The sequence below is a fragment of the Hemiscyllium ocellatum genome, chromosome 35, assembly GCF_020745735.1.
Source record: "Hemiscyllium ocellatum isolate sHemOce1 chromosome 35, sHemOce1.pat.X.cur, whole genome shotgun sequence".
Classification (NCBI taxonomy): Eukaryota; Metazoa; Chordata; class Chondrichthyes; order Orectolobiformes; family Hemiscylliidae; genus Hemiscyllium; species Hemiscyllium ocellatum.
In genome coordinates this window covers 12452803-12469643 of record NC_083435.1, presented here as the reverse complement: position 1 = coordinate 12469643, position 16841 = coordinate 12452803, and the positions used below count along the sequence as shown (strand labels likewise).

Here is a 16841-nt window from a genome sequence, read left to right as displayed (position 1 = left end):
GAACTCAATGTTGAGTCAAGAAGGCCAAAGAATACTCCCTTAAACTATCAAGTCATGGGGAGATACTGAAGATAATGTCTATTCAATTTTTTAAAAAGTGTTGGGAAATTAGAAGAGTTGAAGTCTGAGAAATCACCAGGCCCTGAAAATCTAAACCACAGAATTATAAATGAAGTAGTTCTGGAAATGTTGGATATATTGGTATTCCTCTTCCAAACTTCCAGACACTGGAGCAGTTCCTGCAAATTGCAGGGTGGCAAATGTAGCCTGACCTTTAAAAATCAGGAAGGGCTGAAATAAAACAAAACATGTCTTGCATCTATCGTGGAGGTTATGCAAAAAGTCTATCAGTAAAGCTATGATAACAGATTTTTTTTAAATTAAGAAGATTTGGCAAAATCAGCTTGATAAATCATGCTTACTGATCTACTGTGCTTTTTGAGGATGTGAAAAGTGGAATAGGTAAGACAGAACCAATGGTTGAGCTGTATTTGGATTTCAGGAAGCTTTTGTTGAAGTTCACATAAGAAGCTGGTAGGTGACATTTAATGCACATAGGATTTGGAATAATGTATTGGCGTGGTTTAAGAACTGCCTGCCAGAAATTGAGGGTTGAAATAAATGGGTCTTTTTACACATGGTAGTCAGTGAATAGTGATTTATTGCATGCATTAGTGCATGGGCCCCAGCTACTCATATCTCTGAAGGTCTTGGATGAAAGAATAAATTGAAACATTTTCAGTTTTGCTGATGACAAACAAATTCAATGGAATAATGAGTCACAAAGAGGATTCAAGGAGTCCCCAGGGTGTTCTGATTATTTTTATTGAAGAACCGTATTTCAAATGGAATTGTGACCATGCAACACTTCCAACACTGAATAATTTTAAATGTTGCATTGGAGTTATAAATAGGAAGGAATTCTTGTACACTATTACTCAAATTATTATTATGATACAGAGATTGTGTTTTAAGGACAGTTTCACTCAAGTACAGAGTAATAACACAGATCAATAAACAAGAAATAAATGATAATTGTGACTCCATTAATATTCTGGTGTAAAATAATCTCTGGTTATACATTATCCGTTCGTGACATACACAACCGAACAATTCACACGTCACATTCACGATAGTTTGTCAAATTACTCTTCTCAGCAGTTTCACCCCATGTAAATGAAACAATCGACTTTAATGTGAACTAAAACCTGCAGAAACACACAAGTTTTCTTCCCTCTCAGTTTTATATCAGAATGCCAGCATGTGTGTGACATTCTGGGCAAGATTCTGACTTACTTCACACCCAGAAACTGAACTAGATGTGACTATCCAAACATGGCAAAAACCGAAAGCTTTAACATGATGTCAAAAAAAGCAATTAACTTGAAGAGAAAATGGTCAAAATACTCAGGATAGGCAGAAACACTCCACTGACCCTTCAAGGAAATGATTTGGTGTCCCACCTGGAAAGACTCCACTGAGCCCAGTCTGAGACCCACTGACTGATTCATCTCCAACACCGTCATGTACCACCACCTCCCGCCTGTGGAGCAACATTACAGGCAGGAAGGTCCCCGGGTTCCTGCAGCTCACAGCTCATTCTACCCAGTCAGTCCCACTCTACAATTGAGCTTCTATTTGTTTCTTCTCTCCCCCTCCTTCTCTCCCCCAGACTGAGACCGACCCCCATCAGTTTACAGCTGGCAGTAGGCAGGGGGACGGGGTGAAATTATGGGATGGATCTGTCAGTGCCCTTTAATCCCGCAGATTGTCAGCGGGGCGGAGTTTTTCCCGCCGTCATTCCATCCCGGATTGAAGAAGGGAAAGACCCTCCCAGTGAAAGTGTGGGTGAAAGTGTGGAGATGGGACATGGTGTCCGCATTGTAAAATGACACCTGTCCACCCTCATAGTCCAGGAAAACCCCGATCTTCCGGGGATTCACACTCGGGGAGAGGGGGGTCTCAGAGGGGGAGGTGACGGCTGAATAACCCCATCTGGGTAACAGCCCCACAATCCAGAATCCAGTCTCCGGGCTCAGGATGGTCCCCCCTTTCCTCTCCACAGACTCTCGGGCCACTCCCAGATACCACCGGGTCTTCTCCCCCACCTCCACCTCCCAGTAATGTCTCCCTGATGTGAATCCCTCTGATCCCAGGACACATCGCCAGGAATCAAATCTCTTCGGGGAGTCAGGGAGCGGTTGCTCTGTGTCTCCGAGTCTCACACTGGTCCGGTCCTCAGACAGGATGAGCTGGGGATGCGCTGTGTTCGGATCCAGAGTCAGAGAGGCTGGAGCTGGGGGAGAGATCAAATAGTGGTTTAGAGAGGGGAAGGTGAGTGGAGTATTAAAATGAGCGAATATGTATGTGTGTGTGAAAGAGAGAGAGGCTTTTAGATTGTTGGGTAAAAACATTGAGGGTTCGATTGAGGGGCTGGAATTGATGAGGAGAAAAGGGGGCGTAGGGGAGGGGATTGTGGAGAGGGTAAGTGCGAGGATTTTTGTGGAAGTTAGGGAACTTAGGGGAAGTAGAGCGGTAGAATAGAGGAGGAGGGGTCCTGGGCAGTCAGGGTAATGGCTTGTGGTACAGAGGATAATGCGGAAGGGAAATGGGTTGGGAGTGAAGGGGCAGTGGGGAAGGGCATTGAGGGGCTGATAGTGAAGAAAGGAAAGAGATTGTAATGGGTGGGAGAGCAGAGGTGACAACAGACAAGATGATTGAGGTAGGAGATACGAGAGTGGGTGAGGGGACTATGGAGAGTAGAATTTGGGGCATTCTGAGAGAGAGAACTGTGCATGCAGGGTGGAATTGTGAGGGGGAGAATTGGGATGGGTGGGGATGGAGCAGGCCAGTTATTGAGGGAGATGGCAGTGGAGAGTGGGAGAGAGGATTGTGCTGGGGGCATTGTTGGAGAGGGGAGGAAATTATGCAGGATTGAATGGGATAGTGGGAGAGAGTACAGTGAGTGAGAGTACTATGTAGGTGGAGGATTGTGAGGCAGAGGTGTTTAAAGTAAGGGGGAGGGGATTGTAGATTGGGACAGGACCAGTAAGATTTAGATGTATTATAACACGCATATAAAAATACAATGAAATAAAGATACAGTGTATTGGTTCTGTTCGCCGAGCTGGAAGTTTTGGTTGCAAACGTTTCGTCCCCTGGCTAGGAGACATCATCAGTGCTCTGGAGCCTCCTGCGAAGCGCTTCTTTGATGTTTCTTCCGGCATTTATAGTGGTCTGTCCTTGCCGCTTCCGGGTGTCAGTTTCAGCTGTCCGCTGTAGTGATTGGTATATTGGGTCCAGGTCGATGTGTCTGTTGATGGAGTTTGTGGATGAATGCCATGCCTCTAGGAATTCCCTAGCTGTTCTCTGTCTGGCTTGCCCTATGATAGTAGTGTTTTCCCAGTCGAATTCATGTTGCTTGTTGTCTGAGTGTGTGGCTACTAGGGATAGCTGGTCGTGTCGTTTCATGGCTAGTTGGTGTTCATGTATGCGGATTGTTAGCTGTCTTCCTGTTTGTCCTATATAGTGTTTTGTGCAGTCCTTGCATGGTATTTTATAAACTACATTAGTTTTGCTCATGTTGGGTATTGGCTCCTTTGTTCTAGTAAGTTGTTGTCTGAGCGTGGCTGTTGGTTTGTGTGCCGTTATGAGTCCTAGGGGACCAAAAGGACTAGCCACACTACCATACATCAGGAGCGTTTCAGAACTGACAGCCAGACTACTGCGACCGCTAGGACTCATAACGGCACACAAACCAACAGCCACGCTCAGCCAACAACTTACTAGAACAAAGGAGCCAATACCCAACATGAGCAAAACTAATGTAGTTTATAAAATACCATGCAAGGACTGCACAAAACACTATATAGGACAAACAGGAAGACAGCTAACAATCCGCATACATGAACACCAACTAGCCACGAAACGACACGACCAGCTATCCCTAGTAGCCACACATTCAGACAAGCAACATGAATTCGACTGGGAAAACACTACTATCATAGGGCAAGCCAGACAGAGAACAGCTAGGGAATTCCTAGAGGCATGGCATTCATCCACAAACTCCAGCAACAGACACATCGACCTGGACCCAATATACCAACCACTACAGCGGACAGCTGAAACTGACACCCGGAAGCGGCAAGGACGGACCACTATAAATGCCGGAAGAAACATCAAAGAAGCGCTTCGCAGGAGGCTCCAGAGCACTGATGATGTCTCCTAGCCAGGGGACTAAACGTTTGCAACCAAAACTTCCAGCTCGGCGAACAGAACCACTACAACAAGCACCCGAGCTACAAATCTTCGCACAAACTTTGAATAAAGATACAGTGTTTTTCATCTGTTAAAATTTGATGCAATCCAGTGGCATCTTGAAACATTGAATATAATGCACGATTTTACTGCAATAGAGTTACCCTCCACTGCTCCTCCAGGTGCTGCTTGACATCCGTCAGAGTCACTGTAATGGGATCCGTGGTCCCAGTTAAGGACCCTTTTCAAGTGGACATAGACAAGTTGAGTGAATTTACAAATGTGTGGGAGCTGCAATTTAAAGTGGTAGTATTCAAAGTTTGGGAGAAGATTTGTAGCTCGGGTGCTCGTTGTTGTGGTTCTGTTCGCCGAGCTGGGAATTTGTGTTGCAGACGTTTCATCCCCTGTCTAGGTGACATCCTCAGTGCTTGGGAGCCTCCTGTGAAGCGCTTCTGTGATGTTTCCTCCAGGATTTATGGTGATTTGTATCTGCCGCTTCCGGTTGTCAGTTCCAGCTGTCCGCTGCAGTGACCGGTATATTGGGTTCGACTGGGACAACACTACCATTATAGGACAAGCCAAACAGAGAACAGCCAGGGAATTCCTAGAGGCATGGCACTCATCCACAGATTCAATCAATAAGCACATCGACCTGGACCCAATATACCGGCCACTGCTGCGGACAGCTGGAACTGACAACCGGAAGTGGCAGATACAAATCACTATAAATGCCGGAGGAAACATCACAGGAAGCTCCCAAGCACTGTGCTAATGTGCGTTGCTATCCACTTCAGTAGGAGAAACAGTAAGTCAAAGTATTATTTAAATGGTGATATATAAAGGAACGTGAATGTCCTTGTGCACTGGTCACTGAATGTAAGCTTGCAGACTTCAAGAGCAGTTAGGAAGGCAAGTAATATGATGACTTTCAGTGCAAGATGGTTTGAGTATAGGAACAAGAATGTCTTCATAGAATCAGGAAAAATTTACAAGGATGTTGCCAGGGTTGGAAAATTTGAGCTGTAGGGAGAAGCTGAATAGGTTTGGCTGTTTTCCCTGGTCATGATGTGGGGAAGAAGTTGTTATGATTACAACCTGACCATCATGATCTTGTCAAATGGCAGAAAAGGGACTGAATAACCTACCACTGCTCCAAGTTGTTTGTTCTTTTGTACCCTTGTGTCTTAATAACACCACTAGAAACCCGATCAAAAGTAATATAATGTATTTGTTATCTGGTTGTCCTCCCCAAAATGCCTGAACCTTGCTAACGGCAAATTAGTTCACTCAATCCTTATCTTCCAACAGTGTCTAGTTCTCAAAAGTCCATCACTGGTCCAAAATTCTTTGGGCCATGCTGTGGGCGCATAGCCAGCGGTTAAAGAGCAGGCATTCTTTTTCCCCAGAATATCCTTAGTGATGATTTCTCTGTGACTAGGAGGTGAGTTATTCTTCTCACTGCTGCTCCTTGCTCCTTTGCTCTCCTTCTGCCCTGTTATAGCAATGTTGTGGGCAAATTATCACAAAGTACCTTTAATTCAGCTACTTATTAAGAAATCTCACAGAGAGTCAAATACCAAAACAATTATTTGAGCTATATTGCATGTAGCAACCAAAATAAGTCTTCTCAAGTAAGCAATTTGAGTCTCATAACTCACCTTGAAAATTACCAGATTATTAGTGGAATTTAGCTGTGATTCCAAACTGTAACATCTGTTTGTAAATGTCCATAGAATCACTGAACTCCTGCAGTGTGAAAGCAAGCCACTCTGCCCATCGAGTCTACACTGAACCCCTGAAGAGCATCCCACACAGGCTCAACATCTCCCCTATCCCTGTCACCCTGTATTTCCTGTGGCTAACCCAGTTAACCTACACATCCCTGGACACTATGGGCTTCTTAACATGGCCAATCCAACTAATCTGCACATCTTTGGATTGCAGGAATCAATATATGTCCAATATACACCCATCAAAAAGATCATATGTGGGGACCCCACCACCTTTCCCTGAGTCTAGGTTACTTCTGCCACCTCCCCTACTCCAGAGCCCATCGACCCTCCTGGTCACCCAGCTCAGAAGCATCAAAACCAGATTACGTAAACAACTGCCTTGTCTGCCACTCAATTGGCTGACATCAGTAAAAAGGTCATGGTCTTCAGTGTTACTTCTGATCCATACTCCTTCTTAGATGAGATTTACTAGGAAGGGATATTAAATGGGTCAGATAGGGAGGAATAAACCAGGTCAATCCTTACATGCCTAATCCTGTAAAATCAGCATAAAATCAGCTCTGCCAGATCCACAGAGTACCGGCAGTGGTAGCCTGGAATAAACAAGGTCAGTGGTCCTAGTTGCTACCGGATATTGGGGGGGGGGGGGGGGGGGGGGAGGAGGGGGGGGGGGGCAGTCCCAAGGATGGTTTGCATAAGTGTCGTCAGCGATTAAAGGGAACATCCAAACTGTTCTGAGGAAGGGTCGCCAGTGATTTCTCTTCACAGATGCTGCCAGACCTGTTGAGCTTTTCCAGAAACTTCTGTTTTTGTTTCTGATTTACAGCATCCACAGTTCTTTCAGCTTTTACTTCTCATATATTGTCAGCTTGGACACCCGTCAGAATATACCCCTCCCCAATTACTGTTGGATGGGAGAATCAAAGATGGCATGATGAGCAAGAACCGCTTAGCAAGTGGACCCTCATGTTCGAAGGAATGGATATCAATGTTAAATGCATCTGAGTACCCACTTGTTTACCAGACAGCCTCAACTATTCTGGCGATGCACACCAGTGTGAAATTATAGCCAGCAGCAACACCAAAGGGCCATTGTAACCAAATGTCAAGGGAGGGCAACCAGACAGGAGATTGAAATAACTGCTGAAGTTTTTCACGGTTGAGAATAGGATCAGGAAAACAGACTGTGATTTATATGTTCATGATCACTGAGGCAACCACATAAATGAATTAACTTAACACCACCACCACCACTGCACCCCCACCCCAAACCCTGTACACAAGTTTGATACAGTCTCATCAATTGTAGTTCATCAGGAATAGCTCCCGCCACCGCTAAGTATCCATTCTAACAACATGGAGGTCTGTAACAGACTCAAAGTCTTCTTCCCACTGTGGGAAAAGTGGGGCTTCATCTCTGTAGACAGAAAGCTCCTCCCATCTGCACCTCTGTTCCAATTCATTGTGCAGCATGTCCAAGGGCAGAGCTATAGGGAACAGCCAGAAACATTAGAGTAGATGAACTGACTAACCACTGATAACCCTAGTAGTGTTCAAACCGTGAACCAATTCAAACCATGGCCATTGCAATCAAACACATAGGCACTGAGAATCTGAAACAAGCTCAGAGTTCTGACCCAAATTTGAATCCCATCCTCCAAGGGAAATAACAAGGCAGATATAAAAAAGAAGAAAGTAAAAATTCAATCAGTTTTGGCCTGGTTGCTATGTTGGGCAATTCCATGGCCACGATCAAATAATTTATCAATATCATGATGGCCATTGACATTAAGAGGTTGATATCATCCGAGAAAGGATAGAAGATTTGCGCTGGTGGCCCAAACTTGACATAGAGCATCGCATTACATTATTAGTTAATAGAAGTATGCTAACAAGGGAAACTTAAGATCCACATGACCATGAGAGAGCAAACTTCAACTGGACTACAATGGAATAGAACCACATAAACCAAGTGAGGTCCTATGCCCCTCAAAATAACTCCCATCACTTTCACACTCTGTTTGATATACATCGAGAGCTGGATAATCCAAGAACCCACTTTGGCCTCAACTACAGATTAGATTACTTACAGTGTGGAAACAGCTCCTTCGGCCCAACAAATCCACACCAACCCGCCGAAGCACAACCTACCCATACCCCTACATTTACCCCTTACTTAACACTATGGGCAATTTACCTGCCCCGCACATCTTTGGACTGTGGGAGGAAACCCACACAGACATGGGGAGAACGTGCAAACTCCACACAGTCAGTCGCCTGAGGCGGGAATTGAACCTGCATTTCTGGTGCTGTGAGGCAGCAGTGCTAACCACTGTGCCACTGTGCCACCCTACAGATCGGACCTTCAGACTCAGGATCACCTCCATACCACTCTCAGATGCCATTAAGGTTGAGGAGTTGATGCCAATGTCCTTTGCAAGTAAACACTGTTCTTGTAATGTTCCCAACTGGTCTCCCTACCTACGGGCTAAACACAGCACCACATGTGCAAATTGCAAGACCCAGTTGTAGAATACACCTGGTTTGAGGAAGTCCCCTTCCCATACTCTAATGACCATCTCTGATGAGGATGCAGTCTCACTGGTCCCAACAATGGGACCAACTGTATAAACCTGCCTCAATTGTAACCACTCTCTGAATCCCAACACCCACACATTAAGTATGTTGAAAGAAAATGAGCACCTGGAATGGAAATTCAACAACTGAGTAATGTTACTTAAATCATAAGTCAGACATTGAACAATGATATTTATAGGAAATCCACTTGACTTTGTTTGGAAGTGTGTCAGAGAAAACACTCCAAGCTAACAACACTCCAAGTCTGCTCTTTCTTTCTGTATTGTTTAAGCATTATTGGTTTTAGTAGAAATGTTGCCCGGGAAAATGGGAAAGGAAGGTATCCAAGATACCATGGTACAATGCATCTGTTGCCATGGGGTGTAGGTCAATTGGATCCTTTGGATTTTCCCTGTGAAATCGAACAATATCAGGTGTAATAATCAACTTATGGTGTACAGAAAACCCAATGGGAGTTCCTTGCTTTATTATATGAATGTAGGATCACAGCTGATTGGTGGCGACTCTGAAAATATGCATGGGGGGTGGGGTGCCTGGCACATAGCCAGGACAGAAAATTAAAGTTAGGCCTATGATGTCCTGGGAGATCCCACCAGGCAGAATTTCTAAATTATGAAATTAAAAATGGGACACAGGCTGGCAGTGGAAATGTCTTCCCCAGCCTGTCCCACTAATATTCCAGGTCGTCATAACAGACTGGTGATTAATCCTAGTGGTAAAATTTAGTTCAATAGTTTACACCACAAATGTTTTCTGATAATAATAGATAAATCAGGGATCCAGCTACTGGAATGAAATCCTTTCCTACTGAAGTGACTATACTGTCACCTGACTCCTAGAATAATGGGGTGAAAAACAGGAAATATGAGGACAAGCCACAGCCCATAACTAATAAGTGTTATAGAAGGAAACTCCTTCAAGATCTAGCTACAGCATATGGGCCAGGACTGTCAACAGCTTGGCTAATTTAGTTAATAAATTTATTTGGCTAACTTGGAAAATAAACTCAGAAACTTGACTCGTCATGTCAGACAAGTCTTGGAGGAATAAATGAGGACTACCAGTAGGAGACAGCAGGACAATTGATGGAAAATCAGACTAGCCATCACTTAGTGACCATCCTCAAAGATCATGTAAAAACCATCAAACTGATCACCCAGGGTAAAATCGTGGATGATAGCAGGCAGCAAAATTGCACTCTGCATAGCATCTGTGGAAACTGGCTGGTTGAGCAATTAAGGGAGGATCTCAGATAAGCTAGCCAGAGGCAAGCCAAGTCCTGGATCAGCAATGAAGAGCTGAAACATCTGGTCCAGGAAAGAAGACAGATCAATTTTTTCAGCGGCCAGTTGAGGCAGTTAACCAAGATGTTGGTTAACTGCCTTAATTGGTGGCATGGTGGCTCAATGGTTAGCACTGCTGCCTCACAGCGTTAGAGTTCTGGATTCAATTCCAGCCTTTGGTGACTGTATGTGTAGAGTTTGCACATTCTCGCCGTATCTGTATGGGTTTCTTCCCACAGTCCAATGATGTGCAGGCCAAGTGAATTGGCCTGCTAAATTGCTGATAGTGTTAGGTGCATTAGTGATAGGGAAATGGGTCTGGCTGGGTTACTCTTCAGAAGGTTGGTGTGGACTTGTTGGGCCAGATGATCTGTTTCCATACTGTAGGGAATCTAACCTAAAAAAAATGTGCTTTAACAACAGCTGCAAGAACAGTCTTGGTGAGGCCCTAGGCTTGGTGCTAGGAATCCCAATTATTCTTGATGATGCAGTGGGGTTGAGACCTTTTAAGCTGAAAACATTGCCTTTATAAAGAAAGGAATGTGGGTGGAGTATAATAGTACTTTTCCATATGCTGGAGAAAGAAAAGAGAACTGTAAGGGACCACTCTAAGTAAATGAGAACAAACGGACCATATTATTTTATATCCATACTCTTTCTCTTAGTAAACCTCCCTTGCATACCTTCAAATAATTATTGAATTAAACTGCACTTTCAAGGCTAGGAATCTGAGGACTGACATCACAACATATAGGGAGGGGAAGAGAAAGTCAATCGCTTTCATGTATCCACTTCAATCAGGAAACACCATGATGGGGATTCAACATGCAATGCCATTGATATCACTTTTTGTACTAAACCTCACATTCTTGCACGGATAGGTATAATGGAACTAATCAACATCCATTGACAGTGAGGTTTAAGGATCTGGGGCTGAAGCATACACATTCTTCCATGGATTGGCCTTTCTCATTTAACTGTAGACCTCTTTGCATTTACTTTGGTGTACTGGCAGTTAAGATTGCCAATTGAAAAGGAGAGATATCCCAGAAGATGGACATACTTATTATGATAATATACATATTCACATGCACTTTCTCTGCACGAGCCCAGGGTTATTATCACTACCCTTACCTCTATTGTTCCTGTTACTGGATTTTGTATATTGTAATGTAGGCTTCTTTTATGTCTATGTATTTGAGTCTCACGAATTTTGTATGGGTTGTCACGACAGATTTATTTTCTCTCAATCTGTACACGTAACCAAATCACTCAGCAAGCGTATAGTGGTTTGCAATAGCTTTCACAATGACATGGCACCTCCTCTTCCTAACAATGACCAAAACCAACCTTCCACAACTGGCAAAAAAAACCTGAAAGAACTGCAGATGCTGGAAATCAGAAACAGTTCCAAAGAAGGGCCACTGCACTCGAAATGTGAAATCTGATTTCCCTCCACAGATATTGCTAAACCTGTTGTTTTCCCGTAATTTCTGTTTTTGCTTCTACAACTAAGTTTGAAATTCATTTGCATTAGCTTATTCCATTCAAAAAGGGGGAAATGTAACAGCCTCCTGGCTACTAAAATACAAATAGATTGCCAACTTGGCCAAACAGCAAGGGATGGGATAGGGTCAGGTTGGCCAAGTTACTCAAGAAACTTGATACAGTAAAAACACAACAGCCAGCTACTGAAGACATAAGTATGGTATAAAACGACACATCTGGTCAACATTTACACTGGATAGATATAGCTCTAACAATGGATGGTGTGGTGGCTCAGTGGTTAGTACTGCTGCCTCGTATCGCAAGAGATGCCGGTTCAATTCCAGCTTTGGGCAACTGTCTGTGTGGAGTTTGCATGTTCTCTCTGTGTCTGTGTGGGTTTCTTCCTGGTGCTCTGGTTTTGTCCCACAATCCAAAGATGTGCAGGTTACGTGAATTGGTGGTGCTAAATTTCCTACAGTGTTCAGGGGCATGAGTCGGGGTAAATGTAGGGCAGTGGGTCTGGGTGAAATATTCTTCAGAGGGTTGGCGTGGATTTGTAGGGCTGAGGGTCTCTTTCCACACTGTTGGGATTCTAATTCTATGTCAATCAAATAAAAGAGAACTGCATACTTTCAACCAAAAATGAGACAGAAAGGCACCCAAAGCCCTGTTACACAAAAAAGAAGTTTTAACAACCCATCCCAATAATGGTTTGACAATGATTGTCAATGTTTTGAACCATTAAGTGGGTGTGCCTGATTGGCTAGAACTGCAGAAAGCTCCATAAATCTATAAGACAGGGTTTACCTGCAGGTTGATATCTTAGACCTTCTACAAATGAAGAAGAAGTGACCACTGTTGTAGAGGCAAGGACCGAATGAACACCCAGAGTGAGAGAGAAAGAGAACAATGGCTTTGCAAACCAGATTAAATTTACAAGACTCTCTGGAGTCACGATTAAGAATAGTTTTGAGAGCATTAAAATCTTTCTTTGCTTGTTCCTTAGCATGGTTGCAACAGTTTGTTTTGGTGTCAACTTGTGTCTGTAGTGTTTGACTGTTTCATTATTGTGGTATACCTGGGTAAATTCACTTATAATCTATTGGTCAAAGTGCCTTAAAGAGCTCAGACAATAGAACCAAGCAGCATCTTCTCTCAGTCCACTCTCCTGAGTGGAAAATAGTTTCACAATATAGAACTGGTGCAGAGCCCTCAGAATGAATGGCACGTCTGATCAAATTCATAGAGTGGTCAGAGGATTCACTCCTCAATCAATGGATCACTCAAAATATCAGCTGCATCATGTCTAACTTTTTTATCGCTCTCCCTTATGAGAGTTTATGGAAATCTCTACTTTGTAGAATTCATGTTCAACCTATGGCTATTTACCTCTCTTCTATTTTGTACTGAGCACTTCAATTAGTTCACCGTACTCTCTCCTTTGTTCAACACAAATTCTACTTCTGCTTCCTTTTCTCCATTAAATTGAAAAATTCCACCCAACATTTAGGTATCCATTAACACTGTGTCTTCCAGGTAAATACAGTAAACTGTCATCCAAATCAATATCCAGATAGGGACAATCTTCTCTCATTTAGACATTCGGTTTCTCTATTCCATTTCTTAGACTGATCCTTCACTAGTCTGATACACAGAGTTGACAGCTTCAAACACTCACCCAGATACACACAGAGTAAGGAAAATATGAAAAGGGAGATTCTATGGGATTGACAACTGGCAATGCGAGTATTTAAACCGGATCTTGGAGCTTATTTAGTCCCTTCACAACTGGATTTTTCATCAGGAAAATTAATGCATATTTACCTGGGTGAATGGCGTGTATCATTTGTCTCCAGACTGTAAGTTGTAAAGGGCCGGTGAACTTTCCAATAGGCAGCGCAAAATCCGCTATTGAGAGATCCTGATGATCATCACTAATCCTGCAATTATTAAACAAATCCAAAATAAAAATTCCGCTCTGTTAGAATATTTCAAAAATGATTTAAATAGTCAAGCACATTTGCGTTTGAACAAATGTGATTAAAAGTAAAATATTAAGTTGTTTCTAAAACAGAGCAAAAGATAACATGAGAATGCAAAGGCAAGGACTGGAAAAACGCAGGTCAAAGAAAAGTCATAAACTTATAACTTTAGTTACAAAGACATCACTCAGCTCAGGAGATCATAAACATTCCCCTGTTCCCTTGCTGCATTGTAAACAGAGACTAGAACAAAGATTGAAAACACTTCAAAGCCTCATGTGAAACTCTGTAACGGGTGGGGCCCACAACCCTCGGAGAATCCTGCTCCTCTACTTCCCGCCTCTAACATTTCAGTCACTTCTCCATTGCGGAGCTTGGCCCTTCTGCTGTTGAGGCTTTCAGCTTTGAATTTCTTTTCTAAATCTTTCCATCTTGCTATTGCTATTTTCTTCTATAAGATGTCCAAAGCCATCAGGTATATTAATCTCTCGGTGTTATGGTTTGCTTTCTTTTACTGCTGTCAAATGATCTGCGACCGTATATTTCATAAAAGGTATTATATAATCACAGCATTGTGTTGATGTGGTTAAGCAGGTTACGGTGTGAGTTAGTGTCATAAAAAGCTTTAAATTTTGACTGTCACGAGGTAATCAGTGACAGAGATGGGTGGTCATGGTTACCTGGAAACATGGGTTGTGTGACCCTCGCAGGGTCATGGGGAAGGTCAGAGACACACAAATAGCCCAAATTCAGTCAGTGATCACTTCCAGCCTGTGAAACAGGTTATATTATTTACAGGCACCTTGTCATTGATTACAATATTGTCAATCAGTTTTATGAAATCTAATACTGTTTCAATCACACATTACAGTCGCCTGTGAACATGAATAGAGTTACTGTCACTTAATAAATTAACTCTTAAAGCGACAAGAATAACTAGGAAATAAACCCATAATAACCTGTCCCTGAGTTATTGAACAAACTGTGCAGTTTCAGTAAAGAGCATGTCCTACCTTCTCTTCCGACAAGCTGCTTCCTGAAAGAAATGAATCACAAACAGTGAGGATGGCAGTAACAGATTTCAGGAGGAGACAGACAGGCTGCTGAAATGAACAGACACAAAACGGAAGTGATACATTTTGGAAGGAAAATAAACTGGAACTGACCAGTATTACTGCTCACAGACACAGTGACTCTCAAAGTCCCACACACTCTGCACGTGCAACTATAACTGGATTGCAACAGGAGTCCCAGGAGATAATAAAACCTGGGGAATTTGAAGACACTGTATTAGCAAAGGAAGTCTGGACCAGGCTAGACTCCCTTAAGGCATTTCAAGAAAGTAGCCTGAACCCTAACATTGCCAGTTGTTTTAAGCATGTGTAACATGGATAATCCAGGAGTGATGCAGTTGGCCCAATATAGTTTTAAACAAAACGGAATTTGTTTGCAAGATTACTGAATGAAGCACAAACAAAAGAGAACAGAAAATAGAATAACTGTATCCAAAACAGATTATCCCAATTTAGTGATGCTGTTCCAAATACTTGCAACAATCCCCATAAATATCCCTTTGCAAAACAAGGAAAAAGTACAACACTGGTTCTTACAGGAGAGATGTCAGAGAGAGGAAGGATCAGCATGGAGCTGATTCTTTGGGTCCTGCAACTTCACGACTGCCTGCTTGCTAAAACCAAACCCAGCCAACCACAGCATGGCTGAGCTGGGAGGACTGACCACTCCCCTTTCATTGTATGAGTGTCTTTTTCTCTAAAGCTCGAAAGCCTTTTGCCTGAAGCAGTACGTGTTAGCTATAATCAAGTTGGCCCTAAAACACTTCAACCTAGACCTCCTGGAGTTTCTGCGTTTGAGAACCCTCTGAAAAAACAAGGACAACATAATTTATTTCGACTTCAGTATTTATCAGGTATGTGATACGTATTTAACTTGTTTTGAGTTATTTTGACATGTTTTGGGATTTCCCGTGAGATTGAATCAACTGCTATATCAGTAATGTGAAGATGACGTGATACGCAGATTCATTTGCATACCCTGCTGTATTCACAAAACATTATTGATTTGTGCAAGTACAGTGTGTGAAGGTAAAACTTCATGTTTCCCTCCATTAAATGAGGAGTATGTTATTTATTCACGAGCTTTAACGTTTATTATTTAAAATTGGTGATCATGGCTGGAACAGATCAAATATTCCCTCACCTTCAGAAATATCAGCTCGTCTTTCTGCTCCATCTGTTTCTGTAACTTTGGAAGTTCCTCCTCAATTGAATTTAAATTCTCCTGAATCTCTCGAAGGTTTTTCTCTATCGGTTCTACAATCCTTTCCTCTTCTTCCCTGAGATCTCTGAGTAAACGCTGCTCTTTCTCAGTGAGAATCTGGTGCATTTTAGTGAACTCGGATGTGATGTGGGTCTGCAGACTGCTCGCCTGTTCCTACCAAATGAAATGTGAAACCTCATTAATGTCCCGCGGAAAAGGGAACAAAACTAACCGAGATCCCAGACAATCAGCACAGGGAGACCTCACCCTCACTTCGGAAATCTTCCGTATCTGGGTCAGTTCTGTCTTTAAAGCTGCCGATTTCTTCTCTGTGAGCGATTCTATGGAGGATTTCAGCTGACCCTGGAATTGCGAGCAAAAATTGCATAATTAAAGCGTGAGACAGTGAAAATGTGATAAACTCTCAGCTTTCACGTTTCTCTATTTACCTTATAGATTTCAACAGCCTCATCGATCGGCAGGAAGCGGTGCCCTCTGTGTTCCCGCGAATCTCTACAAATCAGACAAATCAATTTCTTGTCAGTTTCACAAAACAGCTCCAGTTCTCTCTGATGTTTCTTACAGTGAGGTTTATTTTCCTGCTCTTTCGGATCCAGCTTTAATTTCCGAGCCTCTTCGGCCAGATTCACTAAGGCCCGATTTACCCTGAGGTTTCTTTCCGGAAACACCTCTCTACATTCCGGGCAGGAGTTTATCTCCTTATTTTCCCAACTCTGGGTGATACAGGAGCGGCAGAAGTTGTGTCCACACTCCAATGTAACCGGCTCGATGAAGAAATCCAGACAAATGGGACAAACTGCCTCCTCGGTCAGTCTCAGGAGCTGCTGTTTGGAAGCCATGATCACCCAGCACTTCCTGATTCAAACAGCTTTCAGTTTCAATGTGACTGCGCTGGTGAACTCTTGCACTTCAAAGATTTCACGATGAATGTCGCCAAAGTATTCTCAAAGTCATTGTTCGAATCAGGTTTTGAGTTGTCGACATTTTCGCAGTGAGGAATAAAGTGTTGAAGGAGAATCCAGCTTTGAGGAACACAGAGTGACAGTTCACTCTGAGCTCTTGGTATTTTTGGAACAAGCTGCTGACCACAAGTAATAACGGTGAGACTGGATGGAATCAGTCTCAACAGGACAGACAGACAGACATCTTTGCAGGATGTGGGACAAGGAGAAGAAATATGAATAAAGTATAGACACAGAGGA

At 43.0% G+C, this 16841-nt stretch overlaps 1 protein-coding gene across 2 annotated transcripts; it reads right to left on the bottom strand.

Moving 5' to 3' along the window:
- Positions 1 to 901: 901 nt before the first annotated feature.
- Positions 902 to 16534, bottom strand: LOC132832829 (zinc-binding protein A33-like). 2 transcript variants are annotated; one of them, XM_060850999.1, is made up of 6 exons: positions 16068 to 16534; positions 15886 to 15981; positions 15559 to 15792; positions 14355 to 14377; positions 13184 to 13299; positions 902 to 2296 (listed from the first exon to the last, which is right to left on the bottom strand). In XM_060850999.1, exons 1-6 carry the CDS (start codon positions 16476 to 16478, stop codon positions 1746 to 1748), a joined length of 1431 nt encoding a protein of 476 aa, XP_060706982.1. In that variant the 5' UTR covers positions 16479 to 16534; the 3' UTR covers positions 902 to 1745. The 2 variants fall into 2 exon arrangements, with proteins under 2 accessions (XP_060706982.1, XP_060706983.1); XM_060851000.1 differs by having other exon boundaries at positions 15559 to 15786.
- Positions 16535 to 16841: the final 307 nt, after the last annotated feature.

Coding starts and splice junctions, on each gene's coding strand:
- LOC132832829 (XM_060850999.1), bottom strand. CDS start 16,478: ATGGCTTCCAAACAGCAGCTCCTGAGACTGACCGAGGAGGCAGTTTGT. Junction 14,378..15,558: donor ACGAGCTGATATTTCTGAAG/GTGAGGGAATAT, acceptor CATTTCTTTCAG/GAAGCAGCTTGTCGGAAGAG. Junction 13,300..14,354: donor GCAGCTTGTCGGAAGAGAAG/GTAGGACATGCT, acceptor TAATAATTGCAG/GATTAGTGATGATCATCAGG.